The sequence below is a fragment of the Dufourea novaeangliae genome, unplaced genomic scaffold, assembly GCF_001272555.1.
Source record: "Dufourea novaeangliae isolate 0120121106 unplaced genomic scaffold, ASM127255v1 scaffold84, whole genome shotgun sequence".
Taxonomy (NCBI): domain Eukaryota; kingdom Metazoa; phylum Arthropoda; class Insecta; order Hymenoptera; family Halictidae; genus Dufourea; species Dufourea novaeangliae.
This window is the reverse complement of record NW_015373964.1, coordinates 757836-779346: the sequence shown is the minus strand read 5'-3', so window position 1 is coordinate 779346 and position 21511 is coordinate 757836. Positions and strand designations below refer to the sequence as shown.

Here is a 21511-nt window from a genome sequence, read left to right as displayed (position 1 = left end):
TCTCGTGAAATATTCATTGCCGGAATATTTTACGGTCGCTGCCTAGCGACTTTCGATTTGATATATGCGACCGAGGGAATTCAGGATAGGCTCCGGCAATTAAGCGAAACGCCACTCTGTAAATTGATTCCGTGGTAAAAATGGCGGCATTCCGGGGAACGGAGAGGCAGTGAATAATGGGATAGGTTGGTTCGACGTCGTTGGGGATTTTGAGGAGTTGGGGTATCTATTGAATGTTTCTAATTTGCAGGAAGAAGGAATAATTAGTTTTAATTGTCATTCGTATAATAGTCATTTCATTCTGTGCTAGCAGTAGCCATAGTTCTGAAATCTGTTGATATTTCTATGTAATCTAAAATAATGAAAGTTAGCTTTAAATTCTGAACAGAGTATCGAAAGAAGTTGTAAAAAGCTTTGAGGTGTGCCGATTTCATTTTATACGTGGGGTTGAATGAAATAGAATCTTTTTCAAATTGTTAAATGCACTCTGATAATTGAAAGACTGGTCTTTAACTGTTTAAATCTTGAATTATGTTATTTATTTTACCACAATTTCATTCTAGATACTTGGAGAATGTCTAAATACGGTGTTCTTTTTATTTTTTGTACTTTTTTATTTATATAGCTAAATGTAGTGTTGTATAAAGCTCGAGTCTTTGAAGCTACAAAGCTTAGCCTTAAAGACTCAGTCTTTAAGGCTACAATCATATGAAGCTCGAGGCTCAAGGCTCGAGTCGTCGAGGCTCGAGGCTCGAGTTTCAAGGCTTTGAGTAGTCGAGGCTCGAGCCTCGAAGCTCGAGGCTTTTATGTTTAACACGTTCACTGCTGAGCGTGTTTCTGCTGGTTTTGTCTTCAGCGCCAAAGAGTGATTGCCCATTAGAATCATATAATAATATATTACACAATATGATTGTATGTATTGTGCAAACTTATCATGCGTAGTACATTAATCTTGCTGCCGGTCATCTATGACTCCCACGGCGTAAGAGTATGTTTCCAGTCGATCAGATAATACTATATTTTGAACATTACAAACAAATTTTTAGCAATGTTTCATTTCGTCTGCTATTCAATAGTTATTTTGTTTCATTTTTCATTTCCCTTTCTTGGTATCAATCTCTCATGTGTTTGCAGTCATCGCTGTATTTTTTAAAAACTGTATAAAGTATAATATTATAGATTTAGTGTAAATTCCATTATTTAACACTTAAGGGTTCTAGAGGGTTGAACCTTAAAGCTTCAGACTTAATGTGGAATAACACAGTGACGATTGGCAAAAATTAAGTTTTTTATATATATACTTTCAAAGTATAATTTTTCGAAAATATTCTACCAGAATATTAAGTCGAATATCACGTGAATAACGAAAAAAATGTCCCAACTTTGATCAATGAACCGTGAACAAATTGAGAAATTATTTTGTTCGACGCGTAACATCCTATGACTCGTATATCTTGCTCAAGTATACATAGGTATTTTGTAATAAAAGAAAATTTAACGTATTGTCCAAAATATATATTTGATCACCCTATTAATAATAGTTTAATGAGGTTTGGGTGTTGCAGAACTAATTTATAAAAACCACGCTTTTCTGGACGTTTTTGGATTATTCCCCCTTGAATCTTTAAAAGCTTGAGATTCGTGTAATATTAGAGTTAAAAACTGAAAACTTTTAGGTTAAGTTTTAAGGCTTCGAAAACTCAAGGTCTGTACATTACTTCACTACATACAATTTATACGACTCGAGCCTTCAAGCTTAAAGGCTCGAGCGTTAAAGACTCGAGCTTTCACGACTCAAGCTTCGAACCTTGAGGGTTCGAGCCTTTAGGGTTTGAACCGCGACTCGAGCTGTTAAAGCTCAAGACTCGAGGCTCATTTTAACAACACTAGCTAAATGTGGTGTCTCTGAGTGCTCGTACTATTTTATAGCACCTCAGAGGACATTAAAGAAGCAGTATTTATAAGTCCTACCCGGGTATATCGCAGTATTTTATCCCCGCGTTGTCACACTGTGTCAAATTTACCCAGAATTTGACTTTGAACTAACATATCTTCGAGGTACTGAAAATGGTGCTACTAGTGTCACATAGTAGTAATTTCAGATATCCCGAAAAAAACATTTTTCAGAATTATTTTTAAACATGGTGAAATTTTCAATGTTAATTTTTAACTATATGACCTACAATGTTTAAACTTCATCTCAGTTTTCTTCGCGACTCAATTCAAGAAACAGTTTTTAAACAATAACTGACTGCATATTGGCTTGGGTAAAATTGACCCAGTGTGGCCGTTTGAAAAAGGTGTGACAACGAAGGCTGAGTATAATACAAATGGTGCTACGAAGTACCGTCAGTACATAAAGTATTAATTCCCCAGGTTCGCGTAAAATGTACAAGAATCAGAACGACTAGTTCAGTAATGGACACTCAGAAACCGCTTCGCCTTTCCGTGGAAACAGTGTAACGCCCATAGGGGTGAACGACTGGAGCAGCCACCGCTGGCCGACTGCATCCTCTATCCAAGGCGTCGAAACGGCTGCCGTGTGGACCGTTTTGCTCGGTGCAATTCAAGCCGTTCCGTCGCCGCGTCTCGACGCGATATACGCTCGAAACATGATAATTCTAAGAACGGGTCTGCTGCGGCTCGATTCAGCAGACGAAACCAATCGATGATCCCAGGATCGGTCGGTTAGAAGCGATCGCGTGAGAAAATCCAGCCTGGGTCCGTCGTCGTAGCCGCCGCCGCCGCGATGCACACGCTCTTGGACTTAAAGTGTAGGTATATACTGGGTTGCACGCTCGTTGCACCGGTTCTCTCCCCCAGTGCACACGGTTAAAACAAACGTTCGCTGTTGAACGCCACACGCGTGTTCATCCGTATCACCGTGGCCGGCGAACTTCGCGTTATATACGCGGGCGAACGTATACGCGGCCCGATCACATAACTCAGTCGGGGCGGTCTCGCGATCGAAGAGCACTATGAATAGTAGCTAATTGACCCAGTTGAACCCGAGTCGGCCGGCGCGCAGGCCACGATATAAATACGATACCGATACAACCGGCCGATATACGTATGCTCGGCGCTGGATGGCTCGCGAATGCTAAAACTACGCTCGAGGCATTTCCGTTTCCTGCACGGAAGGATAACCCTGTTTATGGGGCCAAGTCACGAATGTTAGGGGACTGATGGACGAACTGAGTCGTGGCTGCGGTATTGACGTAATTATCATTTAGGAATTGTCTGGAGTTGTAGCATTTTTTGTACTTACTTTCGTTCAGTATGTTTCTTTGTTTTTCGATTTGTAGGCGAACTGCCATTTAGTTTAGCTATGTATAAGAATAAACCGTCTATAGAACCAAGTCATGAAAGTTAGGGGGCTGATGAACGATCTGGGTCGTGGTTGCAGTATTGACATAATTATCATTTAGGAATTGTCTGGAGTTGTAGCATTTTTTGTACATATTTTCGTCAAGTATGTTTCTTTGTTTTTTAATTTGTAGTTGAAGTACCATTTAGTTTGATAACTGTAAGAATGAGCCGTGTGTGGAACCGAGTCGTGAAAGTTAGGGGGTTGATGGACGGACTGGGTTATGGCTTCAGCAGTGACGTAATATACCTACATAGGAACTGTCTGGTGTTTTAGTATTTCTTGTACTTCTGTTCCACCAGCATATTTCTTCCTCCTTCTGTTTGTAGTCAAAGTACAATCTTGTTTGATAATTGTATATGTATAAAGACCAGCCGTCTGTGGAACCGAGTCACGAATGTTACGGGATTGATTGACAAATTGGGCCGTGGCTGCGACATCGACGTAATTATCTTTGAGGAACTGTCCGGAGTTGTAGGATTTGTTATAATTATTTTCTTGCAGTATGTTTCTCTGTTTTTTGTTTGTAGTGAAAGTATCGTTTAGTTTAACAACTACATACATCTAAGCATGAATGATCTACAGATTCAAGTCATGAAAGTTAGGGGATTGATAGACGAACTGGGTCGTGGCTACGGTACTTACATAATAATCTTAGGAACCATCTAGGGTTGCAGTATTTTTTATATTAACTTCACCTGATATGTTTCTTTGTTCTTCTATTTGTAGTGGAAATACCATTTAGTTTGATAAGGATAAATTATCTATAGACCCGAGTCACGAAGGTTAGGGGGTTGATGGACGGACTGGATCGTGGCTGCAGTATTGACGTAATAATCCTAGGAACTATCTGGTGTTATAGTATTTCTTATTTTTACGTTCGATGCAGTATGTTTTTTCCTTCTTCTATTTGTAGTCGAAGCACCATTAGCTTGAGCTTTACCAATCGCGAAGTTCAAAACTTCGAACAGTTAACCGAAGGCTGGCACACGGAAATAGAGAGCAAGTATTGCGTGTGTAACAGACAGTTTTTATCGACCATATTTCTATCTTTAGCCCCTGCTACTTTTTAACCTGGCTACAGACTGAAGTACTCCCGCCATTATATTTAGCGTATTCGTGTACGCTTCTGAATATATATTTGCAGTTTCCCTCCTATCGTGTTACACAACCATCAACGTCTTATTCTGGGGTACATGTTGTAATAATTAATATAGAGACCTTTTTTTCTGTGGAGTTATATTTTACGTCCATTGAAAGTGAATGTTAAAGTTACATTTTCAATGATTATAAAATCATTTAATTTGAGAATACTGCTTTTCGTATTAGTAATGTAATTACAAGAATACATTGATTATCGAATGGCTATTAATGTCTTCGCGCAGAAACAACGCGTTCTCCGGCGTACCGAGGATCAATCCATAGATCATTTGGTCTGTTGCGAACCGATAAATGGCTGGGTGGAAGGGATCAAAAGATCACGAGATCTAAAGATCGAGGGACATACACGGGCTCTTACGGTCATAGAGACTGCACAGTTCTCGTGATAAATCCAACTCGAGTTACCGAAGATTTATATTGATCATCTCCACGGTGCAATCTCGATGACCCACTTTCTCGGTCACACGTGTGCACTAAGAGGATCGATAGTTAATTAAGTTACCATCGTTATAATCTTTCGATAGCGTCGATTTAGCGACCGATCGATATGATTCACGATCCATCCGAAACGGAGAAATATTGTTCAGCAAGGAATAGACGTCAGACTCGTGTTTCTTCTTACGTTAACGTCTCGATCGCAGCCGAGAATCGAATACCAAATTCTTAATGAGAATCGATTCCTTCTCCATTTAGAGAAAGCATTTTCGGCGATTACCGCCTGTATGTGTGGCAACGGGTTCGCCGAATAAAAATGATTTATGCACGTGATCGATTCTCGTCGGACCGCGAGAAAAGAATTTCGTTGCGTAAACCGATGAGGAATCGCGATGATGCGTGTTTTCGAGGTATCGGCTTTCCGGATACTCGATACGTTTGTCACGTCTAGCAAATCGACGATTATGTTTCAGACACCTTTAATTGGTACCAAGAACATCTTGCAATTACATTTAAATTCCGCAGGAAACAAACACGCGTGGTTTTTCCTCTGTCTTATATACTCAATGTTTGAAATCTGCCACGATCTTTAAAGGATCGAGTAATTGGTCAAGTAGAGCGAGTAATTAAATCATTAGAGCTATCAATTATTTTTGATAATCACATAAGCTTAGTCCAAGTTTTTTGTGTATTTTTATTTGTCAATTTAAAATTATTTAGTATAAAATCCTTGGTATTGTGTTTTGATTTCTACGCAAACACGTGGTTCTATAACTTGATCACCCACTGAATAACGTAACAATCTTTTTAACATACCTGACTGGAACATCCAATTTTTCCTATGATCGCCACGGATTTTGGTATACAGGCCACTCCCGAATAACATTTTATTCCTACAACACAATTTCATTCCATCGCAGTTAAAGAATTATGCAGAATAGTGTTGTTTTGTCAGTTTTTGGAACCCAACCTTGCTTTTTACACATATATATCTACATATTAGTTCCCAATTTCATATTAATATTTTAATTAGTACATAATACAATTTTCAGGAATCTAAGCATCGTGTTTACGTGATAAACCACGATCATAAAAATTCCATAAAAGTGACATTGTAAGAATACTTTCATTAGACTCTGAAAAACTAACCGCCGTAAGCTGACATACGCAGAGACAGCCGCGACCGCTTTCTACCGAGCGAATTAATTACCACGGGTACACAACAATTCTCAAAGGAGTCTCTGCGCAAGAGACAGCAAAAAAAAAGGGGGTGTCTGTCGAGTCTGGTGCAGTTCACGATGTTATATTTAACGAACGTGTCGGCTCATTATCCGTTTCACGTATCCACTTTTTCGTCGGGGATAACGCTCGCCACGGCCACGATTCGATTAAACCGGGACAAACGAGGCGCGTCCCGTGATCATAACGAAAATCGCCGACCGATAACTCTCAGGGCCTCCGATCGATAGATTAACGTTAACGATTGCCGATTACGCCTCGCTTCCTGGATGTACTAATCACCATCGGTACCGCTGGAGAAATCTACGATGGCTCGTACAACGTTCGCCTGACGTGTCAATTAGCATTCGAGCTTGGAGTTTCGCTCACTCCGGCTGTGTTTTTAATGCGATCGATAATTATTAACGCCACGTTCTAGGATAACTGAATTTCACAAATTTTCTGGTGATCACTGGATACGTCTGCAGCAATCATCTTCTTCGAACTATGGTTCGTTGTGATTGGATTGGAACTGAGTGGGGCACAATTTTATTCGAATAATAAATAAAACAGTTATAGATGGATTCTTTCTTAATAGAATCACGAAAAATATTAATCTGATGAAGTCAAATTATTAGTTTTCCTAAGCAACCTATATAATTGAGGAAAAATTAATATTTGAACTAGTAGTGAAAAAATCACAGGTTAAGGTTGTCAGAGTAGGTTAAATAGTTAATAAGATTAAATACTTATTTGCCAATTTCCAAATTCTATTCTAAAAATTGGAATTTCCACATTAGATCAACTGAAAATGGCGTAGTATGTTTTTTTTTATCTGTTGTTCGTTATTCGAAACTCATTTAGTTATGAAAATTGTGCGTACTGCGTATATTTAGGAGTGATGCAACAAATATTTCCAGTGCAGTATAATTAACAGTTTTCATAAATGAGAGTTTCTCGACAGGTTTATTGATGGTGTCGGTTTCGTATGGTGAGTTTCGTATTAGCACAATTAAGCGAATCTGTTGAGAATCTTTAATGCAAACAATATGCCATTTTCGGCATAGAAATCTTAAACCGATTTCAATTCTACTTCTTCATTAATCAATATGAAATGTATTACTAAATTTACTCATCACGTGGATGGATAACAAAAGGCTTGTCTGAAACTTGCTGAAATATTTGTATGAAGGGATTATAACAAAGCTACATTACGAAGCATAGCTGTAACACCACTTCAATTTTCAAAAGTTCTGGTATTTTACGTAACAATTTCTAAGTACGAATAATCTCACGTGAAAAAGCACAGTAAGAAATTAATGTTTAATGAAAAAATTGTGAAAATAATATTTATTGGAAACTAAATATATTAATAAAAGTGATTTTCAACTGGTACACATTTACAGGACCAACATAATTAAATTACGAAATACCGACTAAACTGGGGAAGTTTAATATTGATCAGAACCCCCCTCTTTATGCATGATTTTAAAAATGCGATTTTTAAACGATTCTTTGAAATTCGTTGTTTCCAATGCTCTTTCGAGTGATACAAGTGACTTTGCCGTATTTTTTCAATGTCCCGAAATCTTAAAAATGTCGACGGTGGTAAAGTCATGGAGTGTATAATACCGATAATAGTGGAAAATGGTTCAATTTCGAGTGGTACCGTTTCTTTTTTCTCTCGAGGAAATCACCGCCCGTGGACGAGGCCACCGAAAGTAAAATCGTACCTGTCGCTGCTCCTGACGTAATGTAAATAAGGCAGTGGATCGTGTTGTTTTGTAATTTCAGTGATTACCGTAGGAGCGCGTTCGTGTTACGAAAAGAAACACATACACGATATCTGAAACGCGCCTGTCACCATTACCAGCGGGCCCGGGACTTTTTTCTAGAGAAAGTACCGTTACCCCCCGGGAGCGACGTCATAATTCTAGTAAAATGTAGCGGGGTATAACGTAGCGACGCCAGAAGACGGCCAGATAGCCGGGGCTTCATTAAAATTCAAATAATGACGTTATTATTCTGATTATCATCTCTAACTTAATTATCGCGCTGCCCCGGATGGTAGTTTAATAACAGCCTATCCTCCCCCTCCCCCACTCCCAACCCTGCGAAACTTTCTTTTACCTTTACACATCATTGCTTTCAACTTAATAATGTAATTTAGAACAGCTTCCGAGAGATGTCGGTTTTAGATGCCCGGTTACATCGGGGCGACCGTGTAATCAACGTTTAACGAAAGTAAAGGATCGTGCTCAATTAGCTGCCACTGACTAGACCAGACCGCCGCAAACTGGGGAACAAATAAGAATAATCGCCTTTCTCTTCGTGACCTAGTGCTTCGAAATTATGCGCAAAGTATATGAAAGGAGAAAAAAAATTAATTCGAAAAATTCTTGGAGATAATTCAACGAGATAACGTGATAAGTACACTACCGCTCATAAGTATTAGGACACCAGGTTTGTACGAAGGGAATCTGATGTCTCGTAAAAATCATAAATTTTGGGTCACTTTTGTTACTACATAGTAGCATACACGTTGTCCATCGAACGTTCATATCCTCCAAATAATATTCATTTCAGACTTTCTGCAATTTGACAATGCCTTTTAATATTTGTTTTACAAAGTAAACACAATCGATTTTTTGACGACACAGGTAAGGTGTACATATGGGTTTTACTGAACAACATGATGCTATCTATAAATAGTTCGCATAATGCGTTGGTTTTTTCCCAGCAAGCATCAGACTACCCATCTTTACTACATAAGTGTCCTAATATTTATGAGCGGGAGTGTATATTATTCAAACTCCTCGAAACGTTTCACACGCTTTCATCCGTCCATAGAACACGAAATTAACATTTCCGATCTCGCTTATCCAAAATCTCGATTTTTCATCCGACGTATGATTTCATAACATACGGTAGATCTTCCTCGCCGGAGGCCAGTATATCGATACACTCGATACTGGTTTCGTAACGTTCGGCTTGTAACTGTATCCTGGCAAGTTTTCTCTACCCCTAACGTAATCATGGCACCATTGGAGAATAGTCATTTCCATGAAATCGTAATTTTTCTACGTCCCCCCTTCCTGTTCCGTTCAATTCTGACAAGGGCGATCGTGCCAGTCAAAATCCAAGGACTCGGAGGAATCGATCTTTTGGTTTCCTGTGCTGAGAGATCATAGTAGATCTGGTTCAGAAGATCTGGGTCGACATTGCGCAAGTCGTGGTGGAGGCCCTCGGAAGTTTCAACGTGGCATCCGCGACTGGACAAAAGGGGGAAAAGACAAAGACAAATGTGGTCGGTTAGGGCAACGAAGAGTAATATCATCTGTGTATGTTCCCGTAAAAATTGTCCCTTGTACTTCGGTGGTGAAAGTTGATAAGAAGCGAAATAACAGCGCAGAGAAACGGTATCGAAATCTTTGGCCTCGTCGAGTTCGAGGAAACGGTCGAACAGACACTTCTTTGTGTCCCTTTTTTCCCTTCGTCCTGGGATCCTTCGCCGGAGATCCTTCCTACCTTACGCTCCCATATATATCTTTCCGTTTCCTCGAATTCTTACCTACGTCAGATTCCACAATTGTCTCGTTTACACGCTTGCCATAACAGCTTATAGGCTTCGGATGTTCTTGGAATTACCGTCGGCGAGATGAAATACACACATACACACACTTGACGGTAATAATAATAGCCTTTTGTTAATGTTATTCTTTTTCTACCTCGGGACTTTATTGGAATGTCTGCTCCGATGTTGACTTTGCGGAATCTGAGGATTTTCTTGTGTTCGGTTGATGCATAAATAATGGGGAATTTCTCCGTGTGAAAACAGCACTTTTTATTTAAACACGAAGGCAATTTATTTGATCAACTATGCATTTTTCATTTATGTGCTGTGTAACATGTCACTCCAACTGTGTGATCTGTGCTTGGAAAATTGTGGTTACTCTATTATAGAAATATCAGTTTTAGAATTTTCTATTGCTTATGCATCAAGCCAATAGAAACTATCAACTAGAAGTAGAACATTATAGAGTTCCACGGGTATCTGTTTAAGAAACTGAATGTCTGCTTTTTTGTGAAATTACAGGTTAAAATCGATAGGATAGAGGATGCAGGATGTTCAGTTAAGGACCTCCGTCATCGGTAGATTCTGAATGTTTATGCAAATATAGATTTCAGTAGATTAGTTTCTAAACTTTAGGATCGAAGAGAAATTCGTTTGTCTCAATAAGCTTTGTATAAAGTTCAGTAGAAATTAAAAACCTAAATAGACTTTACAAAAAATTTATCTGTACTAAGTTTTTTTCGACAATCTTACATAAAATAATTGCATAAAATCCGCAATGTATTCGTCAGTAATATCGTGAAGATATAATATTTTGAAGTTAGATGCATTCATCGAGAATGTTAACTATTTGTTGTAGTTTTATCGACCGAAACGGAGACCTCATCGAGCACGTGCAAGAAGTCACGTGAGCCAGACAGACTCATGGGCTCTCTCCTTGCTAGGTCACGTTTCCCTACTGGTGGTAGTGACTGACGATGAACAGGACTGACAGAAAGCCCTAAAAATTCGAATAGCCACTCTTCTTTCGACATTCTTCCGTTTCTGGACCATTCTTATTGATACTTCCTACGGACCCGACACTGAGGTTGCTAAACTACGTATACCTCTTAACTATTCCCTTATTTATCGTATCTTTGCAATATAAATTTAGTAAATACATGTGCAGTACAAAAGTTTGTGTACTTAACACTAAACATACCATAACGGGTCAAATGACCCATTTTGAACTTTTGCATTGAAAATGCACGTATAATTTTATTGCGTTTGCACATTTGACTTCATGACTTTTTCTAAGTAATTAATGTACAGTTATAAAAAGTTTTTTTTTTTTGTTTTGTTTTGTTTATTCTGAGTAATCCTTGTTGTATACCGATATCTACCACAACGGGTCATTTGACCCGGAGAGAATTTTTTTGTTTTATGAGATTATCTAGTCATATTTGTAGTCAGTAAGTTGCACATTCTTCCAAAGACTGTTGCGTAAAGTAGTTCAACGAAAATAGCTCAGAATAATTTCAAGAAAATATCAAATTTTAGATTGAAAATAGCTTTTTAGTGTAAGAAAAAGTGGCAAAAATTGAAAGTCTTGGTAAGTACCTAGCTTATATTTTATTTTGATAGCTATAGTAATACAGATCATTTTTTACCCAGAAAAAATGTCGAAGCAAACAAGACAGTACAAGTTGTGTGATTTTCATCGAAAATTTTTACAACAGATAATTGTACTCTTACAATCTATAAAAGTAAGCCAACAAAAAAAGTACTTTTACTTAGTTCTAAACATAAATTCGTTAAAGTAGAAAACAATGATAAACGTTTACCTGAAACTGTTTCATATTACAATAAAACCAAATTTGGTGTAGACATGACCGATCAAATGGCGAGGAAATTTACTACAAAATCTAAGTCTTGCAGATGGCCTCTCCAAGTTTTTTTCAATATCCTTGATTTAGCTGGCATAAATGCCTGGATTTTGTACAAGCAAACGACAGGAGAAAATATCTCGAGACAAGATTTTTTACTCAAGCTAGCAGAAGAACTTGGCGCCGATTTTCGAGAAGCCCGTGAACAACCAAAACAAGAAACAAATACGAAAGGATCGTTGCCTAAGTCTACTACAGATGCTTATAAACGTATGAGATGTCAAATAGGATACTGTAAAGAAAATAAAACCAACAAAATTTGCTCTAAATGTAAAAAATATGTTTGCGGAAAATGTACAATGGAAACACTTATATGTAAAAAATGCGTTGAACTATGAATTAAAAATTTTTATTTTTTGCTTTTGTAATAGAAATGCTCAACATACTATTTTGTTTAATTATAATAAATTTAATTTATATTTTTATTTCCTTCCTAACAAACATATTTCATACATTCAAGCATGAAACATAAAGTCGGGTCATTTGACCCGCTATGGTAGAAATAGGTATATATTAAGTCTTGGTATGATTAGTGTTAAAGACCAATAGTCCTAAGACCTAATCCAAATTTTTGGTCCGTCTGTAATAAAAAATTTTCATTACAGACAATTGTAAACATTGAAAATCCAAGTACGACTCTATCAAGTCCATACGATAAAGGGTCAATAGGGTTTTGTCTGTATATAGTCCATACTTTAACTGAGAGAAGTTTGAACCAAATCTGAGACATCATTTTAGGGTATTTACTCTTCTGGTAAGCTCAGATTATAAACTCGCTGCATTCTCAATGGTGTCTATGCCAGAGTCTACTAGTTGAGCCGCATTGTCGGGTCATTCTACAGGCGGATTAAGATCAACTAGTCGCTGAAGGCCGCAAGAGATTACTCTCTCTCATCGTTATCTGGTTGCCTGTGCAATAGAAGGGCGAAAGAGAGACTAATGCGTGTTCTAGAGTGATTCACGGAAGGGAAAGTGACCTTCAGTAGTCAATTAAATTGAAGTCATTTACAGTAAACCTAAGATAAGTCCTGGAACTATTTCCTTTCACAATTTAAGAAAATGCTTCAATATTGTCAGAAATTACGTCTTGAAATATTTTCGTTGATATTTAATGTTGTCTATCCAAAGGCATGAAATATGAAAGAAAAAAAGTATTCCCAAGCAACAGGTACAATCGGTAAGGATTCTAGGCGGTCTTTCGTAGCGAAGATCATCGATCGATAAGATCCTGTCGTTACTGACATATTACGTTCTAAACGTAACAGATCGTTAATCAAATAATCGAGTAGCGTGTATCGACCTCTCAATCGCTTGTGTATACCCGAACCGTGGTGGACGGTTGATTTTCAAACGAGCAAATGCATTGACCAGCACAAGCAAAGATCTTGAATGGGGCCCGGCCGGTGTCCACTTAGCCCTTGGGGCATTAATCTCCTCGTAAACTCGATGGGCCCATAAAACCGTGGTCGTCGCCATTGTCGGGCCCAGCGTTGCCCTTCTATTCTTCGGACAGTGGCATTCGGTTAAGTTCAATTAGGGACATGAAACGACACCAAGGGTTTAATTGATTTTTCGCTAGCCATTACCTCAATTTGGATGTTTTGACATCTACATAAATTATTATTGTAGGATCTTGAATTGTACATGGACTAATCACTCATGTGTACCATGTCATATTTTGAGTAGGCAATCACTCGGGGGGCCTGACTTTTAATGAGAATTTTAAAAGTAAGCGTTGTTTCTGGTAAATATTTATGATCGTAATGCAAAACAACATCAGCTAGTGTGTATTTAAAAGACATTGCTGTCCTATGGTTCGTTTATTCAGTTTTGTTTTCAAAGAAATACCTCCAATAGTTTACTTTTTGTTGAAAATTGTAAATTCTATTTGGTAAATATCAATTAAAGTATGAATTTGTAATTTCTGATAAATGTAAATAATTCATAAATTTAAATGGTTAAAGACATATATGTCAGTTATGATGATGACATGATTCATGGTTCTATAGTGACCGAAGTGAGTTTAAACCAAACTAAACGGTAGATAATGTGTGCTTTCTCTTTATTGCAGATTATCAGTTCCCGATAGACGTCTCTGGCGTAGCCAAGGACCACCCCTTCCTCGAGGCTGATTCCCTGCAGAGTTTATTCAGACGATTGCACGCTTTGAATCGGTGCGCCAACATGAAGATCGACACGCATCACACGCATACCACCAGCCATAGCAAAACCGTGAGTAGATCATTCTTTATTAATCAGAATTACTACTTTATTAACCTTTTAACTAGGCGAATGAATTATTTCTTTTACAATCAAATCATATCTACCTCAAACTTTTCATTATTATCATTATAGATTTAAATATTTTTTCTAAAAAAAATTGCCTAGTTTTGAGGTCAGAAACCAAAACATCCTTTAACTTCTTTTTTTTTATTAAGTATCGCACAAAGCTAGTTACAATTAATTGCATCAAACGTTTTTTATTTCATAACACTTTTCCCCTATAAAATTATTTGTGTATTTCTTTGATAGCCTTGGTCATACAGTAACATTTCATCTGGCTTGTATTTGGATTTCTCGAGACCGTGAATAAAAATTCAACCGGTTCCAGGACATAAGTTGTTAAATTAAATTCTTCTGAAATATTCAACGCGTTTCTCATGCTAATAATATTTAGATATTGGTCGTTCAGTGAAACGAACAAGTTCCCCGTTTTTAAGTAGACCCTTTTCAAGTTCCCTTTTCAAGTCAGTGGGAACGGACACGACGTCGGAGATCCAGAAGATCTCCAGGCGGAAATACCAGTCTAGATCAGAAATCAGCGTGGCGTCGAATAGGGGTTCGCCGCGACAAGGGTTCTTTACCTAAACACTTCTTAGAATCCCACGGTTTTCCTCGGTGTTCAGCCTTTTCAACGATCACGTTTCTTCGGGAACTTCCGCGGTTGGTCAAGATTATCTGTTCGAACGCGATATTTCATTCCTCGAATTCCGAAAAACCCATCGTTCATCGACGTTTCCCGAACGAATTCGTCATATTCCGTTGCTTCCTTACACGTCCACGGAATCTCTACAATCCTCGAGAATCATTACGAATCCAAAGTATTTAACGACTTCGAAAATTACTGGGCAAACTGGTTCAAGGCGAAGCTACCACCTTCAACTTGTAGCGCGTAAGGATTGATGAAGCCTATACATCAGCTATTTATAAAATAGACCTACTTCCCTATAACCTTGGTGTTCTTAATTATGAATAATAACTCGACTAGCTTGGACCTTGACCAGAATATATTTCTTTCATCGTAGCATTATATTTCAGTCTGTTTTATCAACCTTCCTCGATCCAACTGAAAATGAATTTCTTCGTGCCCCATTAGCAAAGGATATCAATTCCCCCTGAGCAGAAGGAAATTTTATCTTCCATCAATTATTTATCTTTTATATTCCGTAACATTACGTTCAGAAAGTAATGAACATTTCGTGAATGTTTCTAACAAAACGTAAGGACTACAAACTTCTTCACTGTCTCGGATTTCATCAATTTGCAATGTCCCATCAAGAATCGAATTTCCATTCCTGGTAGTGGTGAACGTGTCTGCCCAGCGTTAATTACATTCTAAATAAATCTAGTTACGTAATTTCAACTATTTCCATCGTTGTGCATTTTCCAATGCCACAGGTAAAATTCCTACGCGTCCCCGAACGCCGTTTCACCATCCCCCAATGGGGTCTGCCGAAGCTATCGCGTAGTGGCTCGCCTATCTCGGATCTTTTCAGCGGCGACTAATTGCCGGCTCGCGATGTCGGAATTCAATAAGTTATGACACGTTTCCAACGTGTGTATTGGTCATTGTTATGCGCTGGGCTTCTCCCTACTCGCGCTATTCTTACGATTTGCCTGGGGACGAATAAACGAATGGAATAACAACTAACGACCGTCACGTGACCGGGATAACGCCGAAGTTAATTATCGTGGAAAGTGCTGCTAGGCGCGGTCGAACGTTGTCCTCGCGTTGCCTACGAGACGACTCTGACCACGTGGAATTATGTAAATTTCACTTTTACTGGATGAACTTTATAAAAATTGAGATAGTGGTTGGTAATTTGTTACATAGGATGGTCCATTATTCGCTAATTATCGAAGACTTTTGAACGATTTTAGATACTAAAGAAAGTCACTAACAAGGGAACATCCCCAGAGCGATAATTTTTTTGGTCAAACTGGATGAATTTGTAAAGAATTAAAAACTATTTAGCACGTTGTTTTATTTTTGTTAAAGAATAGTTTGAACGGGTCAAACCTTCAAAGTTTGCTGCTCGAAACACACATTTTAGTGACCTACGTGTAAACTAATCATTGTATCGAAAAATGTTTGAAACGAAATTTGCTCAGTTTTTAATGTAGAATTATATGGGTGCATGAAAAATGTATTATTCGTGGTTTTAAAGAAAAACCATCGTCCAAGAATTTTAAAATTTGTTTTAAATTGTTTAGTAGTATCGTTTCATGGAAGCTTTGTACTGAGGACAGAGTTGCATTCTGAAGATTCTAGAAGTGAAGTAATATTTTTAAAAAGAATTTTCGATAAATAAGTAATTTTTAATGTGCCCTATGCAGGTTTGTCCACGAGAGAAAGATACAAGTATTTGTCAAATTGACAGATCTGTCGACCACGTGATCAAACACGAACAGTCGGATTTAAGGGGATGGCAAATTGAAGACTGCACGTCACTGCATCCTTAAATAATTTAATTTACTTCATGTACAATTTAAATAGACCATTATACTCACAGAATACGTACACTTGATAGTCATTCTAATCTCACGGTCAAACACGAACGATTGACTTGCAAACGGACCTAAATTATAGAAGTGCAGCAGTAATTTTGGAAAGTGCATTTAGTAGATTAAATTGAAGAAATGGAAATCCGTGAGAGTGGAAGTGACTCCGAGAAATTCGAACGGTGTAATTATGCATAGAGAACTGATTATCCTCGGAATCTTAAATTTACATATTGTATCTATAAAAACGGTTCCAGAACATTACCAGAACGACATTCGATTACTTTTCATATCCACCTTCGAGATGTCACCGTTCAACACGATCAAATCGCCTCGTCTAATTCCACGATTGTGCCCAATTGATCGTGTCCATAAACTTTCATAAAAACCGTCCATCCGTCACAACGTGGACAACGAGGAAATTGGATGATAGAACGTTGTCGTTTTTTAAACCTTTTCAACGGCGTACACACCATCCGTTCTTTTTTCTTGCCATTGTTTAATCAGACTCCGACTGATACAAAAAACGAGCCGGTGTCACGAAACTCGTAAAGATCAATCTATAAGAATTGTCCAGGGGCCCGTTATTATTCGGCCGTGCACGAGCAGGAAACGTACATGTGTGTACCCGAAATTACACAATCCCCGGCCCATCGTGCCCTCCGCCCGATTAAGATCACGATAGGATCAATTCGTGCGATCTCGAGAAAGGAATTACTCGGATCCATTCACGCGCGCCTCTCTCGCAACAATCGTACAAAGGAGCGGAACGCGGAGCCCCGATTGAATTCGTCCGCGATTGATCCTGATTGCCGTTTCGTTTCGTCTTCGTTTCTTTCTTTTTATTTTTTTTTCGACCCATTCGAACGAGGATACACCCGACACGCGTATCGTTCCGCGCCATCTTGATCTCCGTGACGGTGCAAAGTAATAGGTTAATCGATCCGGCGTGTCCGATCTCGGTGAATTGTGCCGATCGTTACTTCAACAATCGATGACACGTTCGGAGATTCGGACGCTAATTGTTTCCGTTCGAAAGTTCCGACAATGTTCACGTGAGTTTCGATATTTCTTGAGCAATGGATCTGTATTCGGTCTTAATTGAAATAACTTACGTAAGTCGACGGTGATGGAAATGAATTTGATTTATTTTTATTGGTAAATCGTTACTCTTAATTCTGGCCTTCTATAATAGATTTGTTCTGCTATCCAAGAGTTAGCTATTCGAAACAAAGGTTGATTGTAGTAAACGAATCGGAATGATGCATTAATCCGTGGTGAACCGAAAAATTCTGCAACCTGGATACAAAACTACAGTTTTCAAACATGTCTACATCGTTTCCACTGGAAACCGTTTCCAGTTGACAATGGATAAACGGATGGGTTTAATGAATTCGACCAACGTGGAATAGAAATGATGTATTATAAATGTATATGTCAAAGATTAACGTTTCACACGTTAGTCACGTATACGGAAGAAAAGTATCCGAAGGAGACTCTAGATGAGATTCTAATGTCATTTTTCTAGTTAATAAATTTTGATGTTAGAAAGATTTAACATCCAAGTTAGAAGGACTCATCATCGAAGTTTATTAACTGCGAAAAATGGTATCGCAGTTTTAACTCTAACTAACTAATCTGTCGAATGTTAACCTTTAACCCTCAGTCACCACACTCATCACACATTCGGATATACAATTTTTGGTAATTAAGAAATTGAAGAGTATGAAAACAAAATGAGCTCGTAACATATTTTTAAAGGTAAAATTTCCTGAGAAATTCACTCGTAATAATTGCAAAGATCAGAAATAATATTCTAAGTATGAAAATTTGAAACCATTATCCTAGCCAGATAGAATGCAACAGGCAAGAGTGTTTCGCTGCTTTCTGAAGGTTAACACATCCAAACCCACCACGTACCTACGTCATTTCTATTCCATGTTCCTCCAATTCATCAAACCCATCTGTTTATCAATCGTTAACTGGAAACGCGTTGCGTCACGTTGCAATTAATTTCACACCCCGTTTACCGTTACGTGACTAATTCCCGATTCTCCCGTGCGCTCGAAGTGGGTCAGGGTGTCAAAACGAGATCGGCTATCAAAAGTTTCTGCAATTCTTTTCATGTCCTCTACTATTCTTCTTCTCATACTCTACTGTAATTCCCAAACCCTCGTTGTTTTGAAGAGACGACGTCGATCGAAGTGGTTCCGTTTGGGTTCAAGAACAAGTGTCACGCGGGTGATTTCGATTGACCCCGGTGCAGTTCGCGAACACGGTGGAAGAAAAAATGGCCGCGATATCGAATTATTTCGTGTGCCGTGGCGGGTTAATACCATAAACGCGGGAACGTGCTTTCTCTCCATCTAGGGAGGCAGCGCACGCAAAATGTTCCCTGCTCTCGCGGGTTCCTTTTTTTTTCCCGCCACAGCTCTCTTACCAGGTCTCTCCGTCGCCGTTGGCATGATTTACACAACCCTGCGCGACATTTTCTATTTATTAAATACACGGGAGCACGCGTAACGCCATGGGCGTATCCAGGTAATCAGCCAAGGGGAGGGGGCAAAATTTATCTTAAGGTAAATTTCATATTATTTTCCTTCTCTTGGGTTGGGGTGGGGGGTAAAATCTAATATTTTCTCTCTAGGGTTGGGCAAATGCCACTGTCTTTCCTCTAGGGGAGAGTGGCAAACTTGATCTTAAGGTAAATTTCATATTATTTTTCTTCTCTTGGGGTGGTGGATAGTTAAATCTAATATTTTCTCGTCTACGGTACGACGAAGACCACTGTTTTCCCTCTAGGGGAGAGTGGCAAACTTGATCTTAAGGTAAATTTCATATTATTTTTCCTCTCTTGGGGTGGGGGGTAGTTAAATCTAACATTTTCTCCTCTAGGGTACGGCGACGACCAGTGTTTTCCCTTTAGGGGGAGTGGCAAACTTGATCTTAAGGTAAATTTTACATTATTTTTCTTCTCTTGGGTTGGGGTGGGGGGTAGTTAAATGTAATATTTTCTCTCTAGGATTGGGCAAATGCCACTGTCTTTCCTCTAGGGAAGAGTGGCAAACTTGATATTAAGGTAAATTTCATATTATTTTTCTTCTCTTGTGGTGGGGGGTAGTTAAATCCAATATTTTCTCGTCTAGGGTAGGGGAAAGACCACTGTTTTCTCTCCTGGGGGGAGGTAAGTGTCCCCTCTGCCGTCCTTGGCTACGCCTATGCATAACGCTGTGGTCTGCTCGCTTCCGGTGAGAGAGTCGCGACACTTGTTGCAGCTGCGTGCGTGTCTACTACGCACGTGTGAGCCCCGCGCGCTAATGGCGGGTAAAACAACCGCGCGCACCGTCCCGTTTATGGGCATGAAAGTCCTCGGGATCCCCGTGAACGGACGCGCGATGATCTATCGATCTCCTACGAGACACCGGGCGGACTTCACACACCGCCGACAAGGAGGAAAACTTTATTACCACGGTTCGTTTTGTCTTGCGTCGAACGTCGAGGGGGATAGTTACGGCGACCAGAAATGTGGATCGGGTGCTTCGTATGTGTACTAAACTCCGAGAGCTTCCGGCTTAACCCCCGGCCGGTTGAGTGGAGAAAAACTGAAAGCTTCTTAGTTTGCGTTATTCATGGAATATTGTTACTTAGCGTTTACGCGTTGAGATACGGGAATATTGAAACGAGATTAGGGACAAGAAACTTTTGGACCTTGGTGTGTCATATAGGCTTGAGTGCGTCGTTAAAACTATTGCGATTGGGTAATCGGGTCGTAAGATAAAATTAATTGGTTATAAATGGTCCGTATTTCTGCGCACAAAGTTGTAGCCTTAACCGTTTAAGGCCTGAATTAACGTTAACGCAGGTATTGTTATTTTTTTACTGCAATTTTTATTCCAGTTACTTGAAAACTGTTGAAATATGGTTTTTCTATTTTTCTATTTTTTATTTTTTTATTCAAGTAACTAAGTATAGTATCTTCGAATGCTATTTTATAGCATCTCAGAGGATTTCAAAGAAGTAGTAAATACTTAGTCCTAACCAGGTTTTAGGTATTTCATTGTATACATATAAGTGGTACTACAAAGTACCGCTAGGATGTAAAGGGTTAACATATTTTTGTGCTGAACATATAATGTTGACAACCGAACATTGGAAATTAACCAAGTTCTTTCTATAGCTCTAACATTCTCAGGAATTTTAAGTCTATGGAACACCTTGTAGGTATATCATAGTGTCACGCTTAGAAGGAAGAGACCGGAAGTGAATAGACCCTTCTAATGAGTCACGCCTAAAATTCTAGGGCTTCATGAGTGGCTTAAGATAGAACACCCCGCCGAGTTTAATGGGCTCCTGTTTCCAAGCTAAATTGGATTAAACGTTAACCATATCACGTTACTATTAGACCTCGTTATTAAAATACTATATTATCCATTTATTTAGTCTCTAATGCTGGAATCACTACCTTTGACATCCAATAGTTGTATCCCCTAAATCCAATCACTGAAGCCCTTATGAGTACTATTGTCAATTGAAAATAATTTTTATAAATGGTATATAATAAATATAGTGCGAATTTGAACGTGTCAGATTGCTTGTACAACCATAATCCTCCAGAGTATCGGGGATAAACTTTTATGCCTCGAAATTAAAGGAACCAAAGATAACAAGGTAATCCTTTACCTCGATACTGTCGAACAAATCCGTGAGTCACTGTGTGTCCGTCAATATTGTTTCATAAAATATTTGACTGGACGTGTTTACGATCATTGCCGCGCGCACTTTATTTCCCTTTTATTGCCGCATTGACCGGATTTTAGAGCGAGGTCTATTGATCATCACCCTCGGCCCTGAGACTTGACCACCATCGAACCTGCTTCCCGCTATTACTCCGCAAATTCGGACGGCCATAATTCTCGGTCGGTGAATAAACATGGGCTCATCGAAAATATCCGCAAACAGGGATCGGATAAAAATGGATTTCCCTGGTGTATTTCGTATATGCTACGCGTGGGTCGAGGCATTAATTAAACGGGACGTCGGAGGCCGAGC

At 38.9% G+C, this 21511-nt stretch overlaps 1 protein-coding gene across 1 annotated transcript in view; it reads left to right on the top strand.

The window, feature by feature from the left end:
• The first annotated feature begins 11622 nt into the window (after positions 1-11622).
• The window catches only part of LOC107186669 (stAR-related lipid transfer protein 13-like), a 44145-nt gene continuing 34256 nt past the window's right edge, over positions 11623-21511 (top strand). The window contains exons 1-2 of the mRNA XM_015574597.1: positions 11623-11914; positions 13752-13912. Coding sequence (XP_015430083.1) covers positions 11623-11914; positions 13752-13912 — 453 coding nt within the window. The remainder of the gene's footprint in view (positions 11915-13751; positions 13913-21511) is intronic.